General features: G+C 41.2%; 2 protein-coding genes across 3 annotated transcripts; both read left to right on the top strand.

Annotated features, from left to right (window-relative positions):
- The first annotated feature begins 120 nt into the window (after positions 1-120).
- On the top strand, positions 121-5,647 carry LOC120801198 (cyclin-T2-like). Of its 2 annotated transcripts, XM_040147832.1 has the most exons (7): positions 121-346; positions 998-1,079; positions 1,209-1,337; positions 1,664-1,724; positions 2,289-2,351; positions 3,121-3,563; positions 5,539-5,647. In XM_040147832.1, exons 1-6 carry the CDS (start codon positions 189-191, stop codon positions 3,198-3,200), a joined length of 573 nt encoding a protein of 190 aa, XP_040003766.1. In that variant the 5' UTR covers positions 121-188; the 3' UTR covers positions 3,201-3,563; positions 5,539-5,647. The 2 variants fall into 2 exon arrangements, with proteins under 2 accessions (XP_040003766.1, XP_040003765.1); XM_040147831.1 differs by lacking the exons at positions 3,121-3,563; positions 5,539-5,647 and having other exon boundaries at positions 2,289-3,107.
- On the top strand, positions 5,370-9,832 carry LOC120801195 (cyclin-T2-like). The gene is made up of 3 exons (XM_040147827.1): positions 5,370-5,702; positions 5,968-6,038; positions 6,348-9,832. The coding sequence occupies exon 3, from the start codon at positions 6,393-6,395 to the stop codon at positions 7,767-7,769; it is 1,377 nt and encodes a 458-aa protein (XP_040003761.1). The 5' UTR covers positions 5,370-5,702; positions 5,968-6,038; positions 6,348-6,392; the 3' UTR covers positions 7,770-9,832.
- Positions 9,833-15,648: the final 5,816 nt, after the last annotated feature.

Below are 15,648 nucleotides of genomic sequence, written 5' to 3'. Positions count from 1 at the left end.
TCAAAGACAATGCCATCTCTCATCTCCAATTTTTTAAACAACATAAGAATATTTAAGAATGCGCACACCGTGGTTATATGTGGATACAAAAATCGCACACTGATCTCACCATCGAAGAAGTCGTGGTTTCCTGTGCGACAGTGTCGGCATATCCGCTTTGTCGATGCCCGAGTGAACGTTGGAGAGTAATGGCGGCGTGCCGGGGGTCTTCGTCGAAGTGGTTTTTCACCCGGGAGCAGCTCGAAAACACGCCGTCCCGCCGATGTGGAGTAGAACCAGATCGGGAGCTCTCCTACCGACAGCAAGCGGCAAATCTGATCCAAGATATGGGCCAGAGACTCAATGTGTATCCTTTGTAAACAAACTTATCCCTCGACCAGACTGGAAGTAGCCATGGCGCTAACCGTTGGAGCGGGCCCGTTACAGAAAGCTAATTTTCAAGCTGAACGCTGAGGTTACGGGGGAAGTTTCGAGGCGTTTAGACTTGTTTTTTTTGTTTTCCCGTTGGTGAAAATACTGTTATACTATAAAAAACTTAATATGGAATCTCGATGTCATAATTTTACCTTTAGCTCTGTGCTAATATAGCACGTTAACTAGCTAGCTGAGGGTTGACGTCTGGAAGGCCATTAGGCGGGTTTGCAGCTGTTCCTAACCACTTTTTGCCTCCTCGACTATAGCTTAGTTTAACAATAACCATGTGGTTCATTAGACCACGTAAACTGAAAGATTAAGTTTTTATTTGACACTTAATTGTTATTTTGATGTAACACCAGTAAAATTAGCATTGAGCTAAGTCACCTGCTCCACAGTGTCGTTGGCTCAGCTCCTAATTTTACTTCACTCTGGCCGACTTTACTCATCTAAAACGGTTGTTTATTACTAATAAGTCGCCCAGTGATGTGTGTCTTGGCGTAATAAAATGGCATATAGCTACATTTTTCACTGATGAAGTCAATCATTGCTCAGATTTTTCCTTGACACCCCCCCCCCCCAGCTCTCAATTAACAATAAATACAGCCATTGTTTACATGCATAGATTTTATATGCACCACTCTTTCACCAAATTCCATAGAAATGTAAGTATTCTGTTACATAATACTGCTGTTGGCCTGCAACTTACCATCACATGTTCAGTAGACCGTGACAGAAATGATGTACTTTACATAGTTTGGGTATGGATTTAAATGTCTTGATTCTTTTCACAGATAATATCTCCAACCACCTTATTCTTGGCCGCAAAAGTGGAAGAGCAACCTCGGAAACTCGAACATGTGATCAAAGTTGCACATGCTTGCCTAAATCCCCAAGAACCACCTCTTGACACGAAAAGTAATGTAAGTTCGGGAAGCTCTGCATATTGTATGGTTGAAAGTTTTTTCCCTTCCACATCTGCATTTCCAGTTCTCAGAGTGGTCATGGTTTCCCTGTGTACAGTGTAACTGGCTGCACCACATTCCCTCACCCTGTACAAAGGGTCTTATTTTTTAACTCATCTGGCCTGCTGTTGGTGTGCAACAAACACCCACACCTAACAAGACCTACATTAATAGTAAAATGAGCCTCTCTGTTTGGAGTTTTGGCCATTTGAAATCAGTTGTTAGAGGGATAGATTAATAGACTCATTACAATTGTGTTGTAATGACTGTCTATCAAACTTCAGGCATACCTCCAGCAAGCTCAAGAGCTGGTGATACTTGAATCCATAGTGCTGCAGACCCTGGGTAAGTAGTGGTGACTGGAGTGGATGACTTGAGCGAGAGAGAGCACTTTTGTTTATCATAATCATTATCATTGGCTTATCCTTATCCGTAAGGGAGTAGTGCTATTGATCACTGTTGATTTATTCATCAGCCTTTTCAGTGAAATGTTTATCAGCTACTGTGTGGGTATCTTGTCAAATATGTATTTTTCAATAAATCATCTAAAGGTGACATGTCATTCTCTTATTGCTGACATTAGTCATGAGCTGTGGCATTGATACGTCTTTAGGGAGTTTTTAATCTTCATTTCACTGCTGTGCAACAATTTATTTTACAGCTACAACAATTTTGCTCACTTACTGATTACATTCGATACTGAGAGTTATCCGGAATGAAAGTGCTCAGAGCCGAGTTGATGATTTGACCATCAAGTTCCACTATTCACATTTAACACATAGATACCTACTGGAATCTGAATTGATAGCCTTTAAAATGAGCGCTAGATTTGTTTGTTTAATCACAAAATGACATGTCACCTACCGACTGTGTTTGTGTTGAACTCACCTGTCATGTATTTTGTTCCAGGCTTTGAAATTACTATTGATCACCCACACACTGATGTGGTGAAATGTTCCCAGCTAGTGCGAGGTAGAGGCTTCCTTCTTTGCTCTTTGTGCGCTCTGGTCTTGTTTGTCCCACCTCAGATATGGGTTGGGAGGGGGGTGAAAACCTTGCTGATTTAATGGTTACATGACCACATGGCTTGTTCTTTTGATGACCTTTTGAGTTCATTGTATGACATAGCACATGAACAGTAACATTTACTGACACTTATTAGGCCAAGTACAAGACTGATTTTTAATAATTTAATTTATGGGTTTTACCATTTGAGTTCCCCAATGAGGTCGGCAGAAATGTATATACAATAAATAGTGATAGTGAATTCTTTAAATATTTTAAATATGTATACAAAATCTCATGTAAACTGATCAGATTAATGCCTTGAACTTTGCTCGACTGTTTAAAAAAGCCTTCAATTACATGTCTTTTATTTTTGAATCTGCTTATAGTGATTAATTTGCCAAACTGAATATTTGTAAAAATGCTAACATAATTTGATCATGATACAATAATATTTATAGCAGTTCATTAATAATATTGAATTATCTCCCAGCTTTCCTTGCAGACTTAATTTAGAAAAATCATCAAGCTTACTGAAAGTTTCCAAAATATAGCAACAGTTTTATGCCATGTGTTGTTTTCAGTCTTGGTCTTGGTTTAATCAGTAGAATGAAAATTAACTTAAAAAAGGCAGACATTCAGTTCCTGTCCTAATGATAATAAAATGCTTTGGCTTGCAGAAATGGTAATCTTTTTTTCCCTTCCCTATCTTTCTCTTTTTCTCTGTCTCTTACAGCAAGCAAGGATCTGGCACAGACTTCCTATTTCATGGCTACCAACAGGTTGTTATCCTGCCCCTCCTTTGTTGCACTTTGACTGCACACCATAGCTTCCTGTAATGCAGGGTACCCTTTCAGTGTCCAACGGGCCCTACTTGCACTGGTGGTTGTTGGGACGCTTGCCTCCTCCCCTCAGCTCCCCTCCCTTGTTCAAAGGAAGTGGGACAGGGTGGCTTGTAGCGTTACCGGCCCCAGTCGCAGTGCGGTGTATTGTACAAGGGACCATGTGTTGGCACAGATGGGTTGAATGCAAGATGTGAAGTGTAGTGGTGCGCTTGAAACCCACATGTTTGTTCGGTTGCGAAAAAGTGCATAATTCTAAAAGAGAAAGACACTTTGGTAGCCTGAATAGCAGCTAAAGATTTCACAGATGTAAACATTTCTCGTAGAGGTCCTTCCGGTAAGTACCGCAAATTCATTTTTAAAATTTTCTTTTTCATATTCATTTGTTGAAAATGCATTATCGCCTCAGATTTTTCCAACTTTTGCAATATTTGCTTGTCTTTTTTTTTTTCTCGCTCTACCACATTGTTTTCTACATGTAGCTTATGTAGAAGATGTTACAAGAAAAACCTAATCATGACCCATTAAGGACCTGCAAAATATGTAATGCGTATAACAAAGCCATTGAGAATCTTTTTTTTTTTTTTAAACTGATCAAAATGCATTTGGTGATCATGAATTATTCTAAAGTGAGGACAAAATGTTTTTCTTGACATGTTTTTAGTAGAACAACTTGGTCCTTAAAGGGTTTGTTTAAAGTAGGCAGCGGTGGAAAAGAATTGGCATTAATGTAATTAACTTTGTCTTCAATTACTCCAAATGAGTTGACAATGTCTGGATGCTGACTATGAATGGTGTTACAAGTTTAGACACTTACTAAGATTGAAACTTATAAGATATTGACTGTTCTTAAAATATCTCAGTACTCTTACAAATTGATTTATTTTAATCTAGTCATGAAGACTCTCATCCTTAATGTTTGAGAGGATTTTAGATGCTTAGATTAATGGGACTCTGGAGTTTGAAATGCAGTCATCAGCCAGATGCTTATAAAAGTTTGCTGTGACTGATAGCTTTGCTTAAGGCCACCATAACCAGGCGGATCAGTTTCCAGACATTGTACTTGTCTCACCACACAAGGTTACCATCCAGCTTTTACAATGCATTTAATATGCAGCAATGTGAAGTTATGGCTGCTTGTACTGTTGGCTCTAGCTATAATATGGACTAAGTTTTCCTTGAGAATCTTTCATTCATCAAGACTGCAATATCATGTTCATGGCTTAATTGTCTGAAATGATTGTGGAGAACCAACTTTCTACATTAAAAACCAACCTTGGTGCTACTGTTGATTAACTGATTTATATCTCGTTCACCAAAGGTCAACTTGTCTTCACCTTGATAACAAAGAACCAAAACCTTTGGAAGTATTAATGTTTAGTAGCAGCTTGTGTCTATTTTTAGCTTTCAATACTTGGATGGTAGCCATCTGTCTAGTTTTATGTGTTATTTTGTATTTGATGTGAAGATGTTGTTCCATCTAATTATGATATACTATTCTTGCATTAATCTTCACTCTTTCAATTCCCTAGTCGTAGAAAACTGTTACACATTTAATGGGGTTTTTAACCTTCAGTCGTAGGTCATTTAGCTATGATATTTAACTTACAAAGGCTCTTAGTATTTAGCCTATGCGCTTCAGTGTACCCCAACACTGGGAGCACGGCTACTAAATTGTATTTGTTGAGTTGGAGGACCCACTAGATTTATCCCTTTTAACACAGTCCAAAGAAAGAGAGACCCGTACAGAGAGGGTTGTAAGAGCAGCCCCTCATCAGTTCACTGTACAATGATGCAACTGTCACATGAGTGGTCGCAGGGTTCAGTGTGTTTCACAATGGGCAGACTACACTTAGCTACAACACGTGGCCTCCCACTCACTTCCCTCACTTTTGTTTTGATGTCCCAACATTTACACCAGCTGAGTTCCTGGAAACATAAATCATTGTCTCATGACACAACTCAGCTCTTAATTTGATGCACACTGGGTATAATGTCCTTTTACATTACATGAATCGTAAAGGTATTAAATGTCACCTTTATTGTTACCACAGTTTGAGAAGCTGTTACATTATCAGTCCAAGTTTAATGTATCAACACAATCAAATTATGGCCTATCTTTTGCAACGATGCCACCAGTAAATTAATGCTGTCTGCTCCCTCTTGTGTTTTTTTTCTCTTTTCTCCACATGTGGGACCAATCGTGACCACACCTGGCTTAAACTGACTGATTCCCACATCCATATCCTCACACATAATCACTCTTTCTTACACACACTCATCAATTGCGCATACCCTCACACACTATACAGTCTACACCTCACTACCTTCTGCCTCCAGTACAAGCCCACAGTGATCGCCTGTGTGTGCATCCATCTTGCATGTAAGTGGTCCAACTGGGAGATCCCAGTTTCCACTGACGGGAAACACTGGTGGGAGTACGTGGACAGCTCTGTCACTCTCGAGCTGCTTGATGGTGAGATGAAATACACAGATTTTATTTTGCCATGATGGATTACATTAAATAAATTTAACTTGGAGACATGTATTTTATCTTGCTATACTGTATATTTAGTATAGTATGGTTTACTATATGCTTGCGTTTTGTAAGCATTTACCTAGTGAAAGCTCATAGAATTAACATAAGTGTATATATGAGAGAAGAGGCAGTTGCATTGTATATGTTTAGCAGCAGAATTTTGAGGGTGTTTGATGACAACATTCATGTCTTGTTCCTGCAGAGTTGACCCATGAGTTTCTGCAGATTTTGGAGAAGACGCCCAGCCGATTAAAGAGGATACGCAACTGGAGGGTAGGACATTGCTGTACACTTATGCAATCTTTTAATCCAGCAAAATGCTTGAGTGCCATAATGCAGATCTGAAAACAGTTAAAATGGCTGTTGTTTATGAACAATACACCTACACCCCAGTTTGGCAAAGAACTGCATTGCAGTATTAGTGGCAATTACAAATTTTAACTCATATTGGATTAAGAGTTGCAGGAGAAATCCCGCTACATTGATTATTTGTATCATTGCAACTGTTGAAGCCCCGTCAGAGAGCTTAGAGATAACTAAAACGAAACGCCACACAGCCTCACAAATTTCTCTGCCCTCTAGGCAACACAAGCTGCTAAAAAGCCCAAAACTGAGAGCACCCAGTTGATGGACAACTCCTTTGCTGGGCCTTCCATGCTCCACGACCAAGGTGATGCCTCACTTCCTGGAGTCTCCTCCTCCAACCCGAGTTTTTCCAAAGCAGGCGCCGCCTTCACCGTGCCCATGCCTGGCCAGCCCGTGGGTGCACCCCTGTCTCTGGACGCCATGGCTGGCACATACAATCCTGTTAGCCACAGCGAGTGGCCCCAGGGCAAACAGAGCCAAGCGGGGTATCCTTCCTCCTGTTTAAAACAGGAACCCCTCAGCATCCCTCACCAAGAGCAGACGCTATCCTTGCAGACCTCCTCTTCCTCTTTGCTTCAGCATCCACCAATATACAGGACTGAGAAAACAATAGACTTCAACCCTGTCAAACAGGAACAAAAAGGAGTTTGTGGGGGTGGAGTGGGCAAGCATCAGCCACCACCTCAGTCTGCATACCCTCCACCAGTTCAGCCTCCTCCACCACAGCCTTCTGCAGCTCAGAAGCTTTCTCTCGACAAATACAGAGAGAAACATGCTGCAGAGCTGGCTGTTTCTGGGCAGAAACGCCGGCAGGAGCAGCATGGCGGAGTAATGGATTGCGATCTGAGGGGAGAAATGTCGTCTTCCTCCTCTTCTACCTATGCACCATCATCCATGAGCCAAGTAGACCATAGAAAACACTCACAGCCCCACCAAACATCCCATGGTGGTGGTGGCAGCACAACTGCCTCCCCAATGAAAATTAAAGTCCCTTCCTCCTCAACTTCAGGGCAAGACAGACGTCATCACAGTGACAAACGGGACAAAGGCTCACTTAAACTGCGCCTGGCTGTTCCTGGGTCTGGCGGCAGCTCCCAGCTGGATAAAAGTGTACAACCCAGCAAAGACGAACTTAAGATGAAGATAAAAGTTTCATCATCAGAGTGCCACAGCTCATCAGATGAAGGCATGGCAGCCAACAACAATAAGAATAAACATTCCAGCCCGCTGGTGAGCAAGGAGAAACATCGTGGAGCGGAGCACAGCCTCCATCGCCATCACAAGCACAGTCACCCTCACACGCACAGTGGTAATGGGCGAGGAGGCCCCGAGGGCTCAGGTGGCGGGGGAGGCTTGCTACGGGGTACCCCAGGACTGGTCAGCATGGAAGGGATGACACTTGCTCCTCCTGGATCCACCTCTTTGTCTTCATCAACATCGCGCAAGAGGGCGTACCCAGATGTCAGCCACAATCACCACCCTCCCTCCTCATCCTCCACTTCTTGCTCTAAAGTGAGCAAAATCTCCAAGGGTGGCACTGGTGCTGCAGGTACTTCAACTTTTTCTTCCCCCTTTTTTCCCCCTTGCTCCTCTCCTAAACTGCAGTGTGTCTCATCTGGCTTGCAGCTCTTTGGCTAACATCCCTCCCTCCTCCTCCTCTTCCCTTTTCTTGTTTCTCCTCCTCCCCTCCTGTCACACCCAGGTGGGCTGCGGACCTCTCAGCAGTACCCTCCTCCTAGTGAATCGCCACATGAAGTGGGAGAGCAGAGACACTGAGTCCACCACTGGCCAGCACATGGAAATGGCTTCAAACTACCACAGTTGAGACTTTGAAAACTATGCTCTCCTCCTTGTCAAGTGCCCTAGAAAAATAACTCTTTATGTGAAGATAAACCCTTTACTGAAAGGCAGAAAAACTTATCTCCAAAAACATGAAAAGTATTGTTGGACTTCTCAATTTCTGAGAGACGAGAAAGATGAAAAATTATGCTTCCTGACTCACATCTCTGGGCTGTGATGCTCAGTCCTGTTTTTCTGTTTGTGTGTTGAATTGCTGCTTGGTTCTCCTTCCTCCTCAAATGGGTCTAGGAATGTGCGACGGTTGGGTGGGTGTGACTGGGGTGGGCAGGGGTTGAGTGTGTGTTTCCATTGGGGTGGGGAGTCCTTCCCTACATTTCCGATCTCCATATGGTGAAACAAAAGTATTACAAATACTACTTTAATTAAATCACATTTCTACAGTTGTATGGAGGAAGCAGGTGGCCAGCTGGAGATGAGTTCAAGTTACGTTTGCTGGCATTCCATTTAGTACTGTTGATGGATGCAATTTTTTTAGGTGTAAAGTTTCATCTCCTCAATTACTTTCTTGTCTTGATTTCTTTTTATACTTAAGTACTGTGCGTATGATTTGCATGTTTCAATCATCAAAGGGATTTAAAAGGAGCACTTGCTTACTGTTTACAGGAAGTGGAGATAAATGTACATACGTTTTTGTATGTTTAAAGAAAAAAAAGCTATACCATGATTACTCAGGTTTGGAGCTGCTTGTAAGTATAACAAGAAAACTATAATACCTATAAAAGACTTTTATTTTGTTGATTTACCGTTTGGGCATCATCGGCTGAATGATTGCTGCATTCCAGTGGTGTGTGTTCCTTACAGCCTTCCTACAGAGGGTGCTGTACTGTGCTTTTCCATTACAGGAAATATCAGTTAATGCCCTCAGCAACACAGGCACATTCAACACCTACTAGTTACATCAGAGCAATGCAATTTGTACCAAAAATTACTTTTTGGACCTCTTAGTAGACCTTAAGCTGGATGCCAAAGGTTTTGCCTCAAAAAGGAAAAAACTGACATGGACAGACGTAGTGTGCTATTAAAGTTTACATAACCCTTTTTATTTGCATCAGACATAAGTGCATCAGACATAATGTCATGGCATGAAGTTGTAGCCCTTTACATGTCAGCCCATAAAAGGGATACATGTATTCAATCAACCATTAACGGTACTATTCAGGAGAAGAAAAAAAAAAAAAAACAGTTGTTGGCTCTTTGAATTCCAGCAACAATTGTTAGAACACTGACTAATTGGCCATATGCAAGATGACCTGCTGGATATGTTGGAAACCTCAAGCATCTGTAATGTGGGTGTGCTTGATAGTTTTTGTCACTGACGTCCTCATCCAATTAGTTGAATTTATATTTACAGCCATGTACCTGTCCAGACACGTCTTTACATCAGTTTCATACATTAAACTCTATATTGTCCTAAAATCTTGACATGACCCAGTCCCCTCTGTTTTTAACTGGGTTACTCATTTATTTTAGAGTGTGCAAAATGCCTAATAAGCCTGAGGGTGGATTGCTTGTATCCTCATCAGGGATTTTACAGTTGGGCACACAGAAAAATAACAGTTGTGGACAAATGAGCATAAGCCACTCTTGACATCCTTTTTTCTTTTCAATTCAATATTACAAATAAACTTCGAAGTTGCCACTATCCTGACATAGTACAAATTCTGGTTGTTGCTGTCGTTTTATTACACATACTGTATATCCATGTTGCTAGACTCTAGGAGTAGAGAAACTTACTGATTTGTTGATTTGAATATGAGGATACATGTCTGCACAGTAGCTTAAAGTTCTCATGTGTGGCATGTCTTTTAAGCACAATTTTACACAGATTCCTCAATAACTCAGAGGAAAGCTAACAGGAGGTGGTAGTTTGCATTTTCAGAACTGAAAAATAAAGGATATGGAATGTATCATTTAATATATGCTACAATATTAGACACAATTTATCAGGACATAAATAATTGAAAAAGACACTATAAATGTGAAACTGGTATTTATAAGATTGGCACATTTATAAGATTGCTATAGAAAATACCCAAAGTCAGCTACAAAAGTGTGGAATCCAAATGAAAGCCAAGTGAAATGTCTAAAAGTGCTTCCTGGATAGTTCCATTAAAAATTCGGCTTAAGAATGTAATGACTACATTTTCTTTGCCCTTGATAGATTTTCAGTATTGTAGTGTCCAGAGAGGTTTGGGAACGTGGCCAGTGCCTCTTGCTCCTAAACACTGACACTACTGCTGCACCACTGGGGACAGGTGGCAGGCCCTTAAATTATCACAGAAGAATACTTTTGTGTTTTGATTCACCAAACTAAATTAAATCAGTAAATGTCCACTTGAACTCAAAAATATTCTGTTTCAGTGTAACTGATTGTTAACCATACTGTCCCTGTGGGTGACCACAGCAGTTCTTCTTCTGTGTTTCCCAAGAGTTTACTTCAGTCTCATTTTTGGGGATGAATGAATGCTTCAGGAGCTGGTCCGCAGATGGCCGTAGTCTCTGGTCACTGGAGTTGAGCAAAAATAATTGAAAATCAGAGAATTCCCAAGCATGTATATAAACAGAAAAAATAAGCACTGAATTCTGTTTCTAACATGATTAGTTTCACACTGTTGGATAATTCATTTTTCGCCAAAATAAAAAAGCCTGGATTTAAAGGGTAAGTGATCCTAAGAAAGCAATTTTCCATACATTCAACAAGAGAAGATGCATGGTCTCACCTTGTCAAGCAGATTCTTACAAAATCCTTGGCAATAACCGAGAACCCATCCGGTAAGGAGGGCATCAACCCTCTTTGAGCTCCAATGTAGAACAAAGCAGCCATCTTGTCCATGTGTGCCAGTGGTGGTTTCCCTGTGGCCATTTCAAACACTGTGCAGCCTACACTCCATATATCTGACTTCCTGCCATATCCCGTCTCACTGATAACCTAAGAAAACATATGACAAAGGTCAGAAGAGTTTGAAAGGAGAATTTTAAGCTCAGTGGACCACTGAAACAAATAGAAGTTAAGCAATTCAAAAAGAATCATCCTCAGAAATGTGAAGACCACTTAAAAAAAGCTCCATATTTACCTCTGGTGCCATCCAGTAAGGTGTGCCATGGACAGACTTCAGCAGGTCTCCACTGTTGCTTGCAGTGTGATTCAGGCAGCTGAGACGTCGTGCACAACCGAAGTCTATGAGCTTGATGATGCCAGTGGGCATCAGCATGACATTGTTTCCTTTCAAGTCACGATGAATCACCCTGTTCAGGTGAAGGTAGGCAACGCCTTTTAGGATCTGATGGGTATACAGAGCCAGGACTTGCTCTGGCAGAGGACCAAACCTGAGGGCAGTAAAGGGGATGATGTGTATTGAAGGCACCACTAAAGACCATTTATTGTAAGGTCCTGTTGTGATGTTTTGTCACAAATGGGGCATTCCTAAAGCTCATTGTTTCGACAGATACTTCAAGTGGGTAAATGGCAAGTTATTTTGAATCAAACCTAACCTGTGAAGGATGCTAGCAATGGATCCCCCTGGGATGTACTCCATGAAGATGGAAACCACGTGCTGATAAAGCGAGGTTCCCAGGAAGCCCACAATGTTGGTGTGTCTAAGGGTTTTAAGCAGCTCCACCTCCTCCTGCAGACGTCTGTACTCCCTCTTTGCAGCATCAGGGTGAGAGGTGTCCAGACTGACCTGTTTCACAGCTATCAGTTGGCCCTGGCTGGTCAGGCCACAGTACACCTGGTAAGAATGCAGCAGTGTTAGCCAGAGTTAGTTGAGCGTCTGGGCCTGCTGCTGTAGATGACTGGGGTATTTGTGTATGATTTATCCATAGTGCAGGATTGTGTGAGAAGATAACACCTTTTCATGTTAGGAATAATGACAAATGATGCAAATCTTCATTTTGTTAAGCCTAACATAGCAGGAGTTCTGTCAAAAGACCCACAAAGCAACACTCATGAGTGGCCTTACATTGGATAAATTGGTGATACAAGGACACAGTGCAGAGACTTTTTTTCTTATTCTTGAATGTCTTATTAGCTTTACTTTGTTATTCAATATTAGCATACTTACTGTCCCATAGGCTCCCCTGCCGAGCACTTCACCCTTTGTCCATGAGATGGTGTCATCTGAATCCACCTCAGAGCCAAGAAGAGCTGCACTGACTGTTGGAATAACCTGCAATAAAATATACAGAATGAAGGCTGGCCAGGTAATTGAGGAATGAGCGTTTAATGAAGGGTGAACTGGATTATCAACTAAAAATCATTATTGAATTTGCAATGCATTTGCACAAAAAACAAGTGGGTGTCTGAGGTTTTACTGGGATTAGGATAATTTTGGCTTCTCAGGGGGTTGGATTAGTTTTTTGAAAATGTTTAGTCCATTTTTAATAGATTAGTAGGCTACATGTGAACGTCGTAGTTGCTTGTATGAAATGGATGTTATTTTTTGTAAGGGACTATGGAATTTATTGGCATGGTGAGGTAGGCTGAACCTCATGTTGCAGCTTGTAAAAACATATGACCTTCCCTAGTTCAGGACACTGGATGGGAGATAGTCCCAGATGGTTCAAAAAGCTCTGTGCGCTATACTTTATCGTAGGTAGGATGATTAACCACCAACCAACCAGTTATTCCTCTTCCTTAAAGTCTTGTTTTTGATGTTTCTGCAATCATTAACTATATTACAAAGAAAGGCTGAAATAAAATATAAATTTAGAAGAGAAAAAAAAAAAAATAAAGACCAGACCCCTCTCTCCCAAAAAAGTCAGACTATCTTATCTTGCCTAATAATTATGGTACAATATCTAAATGTGTGGAGTTATGAAAAACATGATTGAATGAGTAGAGATTCAAAGTTTCTTTATATGTGCAGTTCAAATAAGTCAAAATCATGGACATTTCATACTATGATAATGACAAAATTTCTTTTTTTCTTTTTTAAAAGAACAGTTTTGTTTCTTTCAACCATAATGTTAACCAAAAGATTTACCTCGGGAAACATATTTCTTCCTGATACAGGATCTTCATCACTGTCAGTCTCCTTTTTGCTCAATTCCAGGTTTTCAGGGCACGGGGCAATGGATACATCCCTCTCATCCAGTGAGATCAGCTCCTCAGCAAGACATTGCAGCAGGTCATCTGTAAGTGGCCCATCCCCCACTTCATCCAGAAACTTCTGGTAAACTGGTGACATAACGGTGTGGCTGCTGCTGCTGCTAGAAGATGAACATGAGTTGATCTTCAGCTGTTGGGAGCTTTGAGGTAACAATGGCTCAGAAACTACTCCATTTTGATTTCTTGTTGATGAATTCCCAATTATTTCTTGCATGGTCATGGACATGTGACTATAATCTTTAGCATGAGACAAAGGTGTTGGCGTAGTCAGTGTTATGTCATCGGATTTTGATGTTTCAGACCCATATCTAGATAGAGCCTCCTCTATGATAGATAACATATCATCTTCAGCCTTTTCATTAGCAAAATTTTGACAAATCCCACCATGCTTAGAGGGAACTAACTCATCCTCCGGTTTTGGCATATTGTCCATTTTATAAATGCCTTTCCTTGATACAGGTGTGGGGTGAGATTTCGTTCTAGAGGACCCAAGTCTTGCTCTGAATTTAGTTGAAACCACCATACTCTCCCCCGGGCTTCTCTTCACCTTAGACTGAGGTTGTTTCAAGGGTCTGTGTTTGACTTTATAGGACTGTTGCATCTTGCCAGACGGTGCAGACTGCACTTGTCTGTCCTTTGTTTTCTCACAGCAGCTGGAAACCCTAAGGTTATCATAGATAGGGCCAGCAAACATTTCATAGATGGCTGGTCCTTCATCCCCGCTATGTATCTGCTGAAACATGTCTTTGTAGGTGATGAAGTCCACAGCAGATTTAGACCTTGGTGTCCCCGCTCCACTGAGTCTCTTCAACTGCTGGGTGTTCTTCAGCTCCCTCACTAGTGGTTGAGCTCTGTTGTTGTTTGACGTATCTGGATTTGCTCTTTTGCTCTGTAGATGATCAACAACCTTCTTTCGTGGAGATGGGGTGTCAGTGCTACGATGAGTACCCTTTACAGATTTAAGCTTTGATTTTACTTTAGTGACTGTGGCCTCTCCGCTTATAATTAGCTCAGGGCTTTTCCTGGTTTTATCCTTGACTTGTGTAGAAAGTGAGAAGTACTTCAGATTGCTTTTGGACTTATTTCGACTTATGATACTTCGTTCTTTATGTGCTAGTATGTTGAAGGACTGGTTAGTTTGATTATTTGCTCTTAGTTCACAATTCATGCTGGTTCCTCTGTCCTTGTCTCGGGCAGGGTTTAAGGCTTTCAACATCTTCTTGTCTGTCTTGGGATCCACATCTGAAAGTGGAAGGTTTACAGCTGCAGTAAAGAGCTGAATTTTCCCCACAGCAGTGCTGATATTTATATTTGCATCCTCAGCACTACAAAGGATTGGGTTATCTACCTTGGTTTCTTTATCACAGGAGTCCTTCATAATCCATGCTGTCTGTTGTACATGTTCCAGTTCTTTTCTGTAATTCCCCTCAGAGGAGGCAATAGCATCACGTTTGTCATTATTCTTATTAAATATAATTCCATGGGTAATGTCAGTCTCAGGGTCTGGAGTGAAGCCCACATGGTTCTTCTCCTTAGTGTCTGATGTGATACGCATTTCATTGTTCACAGTGTCTTTAATATGGTCCATAGTGTCACTTTGTTTTGCATAGTTACATTTGGTAAAGGAATGATTGTAAACAGGCTCTTTTCTATCATTCATATTGGTGGCTTTCCCTTCATAGTGAGTAGCTTTTTCAGTGCTGAGAAGATCACCTGTGGAGCTCACATCCTTCGAATGCTGCAACAGCCTGTCTCCAACGAATTTCAGATTGCTATCTTCTGAAACTCTCTCCTGTATATCCTCCAGATCAATGGAACTCTGGCTGCTGCTACTGTTGGACCTGCTCTCCTCACTCCCGAACTTATTAACAGTCAGGGGGCCCGTGCGTGGGATGCCCCAGGACAGCCTCTCTATCCTCAGCTGGGTCCGGGAACAAAGAGGGCTCCGGCTGATGGGCTTTAGGGGTACATGGTGCTTTAGTACTGGCAGAGCTGCACTGTCTCTGGGCTTGCTCTTCAGTGGTGCCAACAGCTTGGGTGTTCGGGGATGTAGAGATGGCAAGAGACCCTGCGAGAACTGCAGAGAATAAAAGTTATTGATGGTAATTCAATGGATATGACTGGCAAGGTAGACAAATTACTGTATTGAAAGTATGGCAATACAAGTAGGTGAGGCTGATTTTTTTGGTTGAAACTCACCTTTTGTTCATTTACAGTATCTTGAGAACCCAGTCCTGCAAAAAGGAAGAAATTATAAATTGAAACTACATATACATAAGTATCATCAGCAAACTGAAATAGTCAGGTTTGTCTGATTTTAAATACATTATGCTACTATTCAGTATTCATGGTTTTATTTATACATTATTTAAAACAGTTTCCTTTTGAATATTCACAACATATAAGATGGAACTAGAATATAACTCCTCCTATGAGTCTCTGCTCTAAAATTTATACTGCTTTGTAATTTTTAAAAATAAATGAGTCAAAGCTGCGATAGCTATGATTATGTTACTCGGATGTTTTTAAGCTTGGGCTGTACATATA

Source organism: Xiphias gladius, chromosome 16 (assembly GCF_016859285.1).
Source record: "Xiphias gladius isolate SHS-SW01 ecotype Sanya breed wild chromosome 16, ASM1685928v1, whole genome shotgun sequence".
Classification (NCBI taxonomy): domain Eukaryota; kingdom Metazoa; phylum Chordata; class Actinopteri; order Istiophoriformes; family Xiphiidae; genus Xiphias; species Xiphias gladius.
The sequence above is the reverse complement of the archived record's forward strand: the minus strand, read 5'-3'. Positions and strand labels throughout refer to the sequence as shown.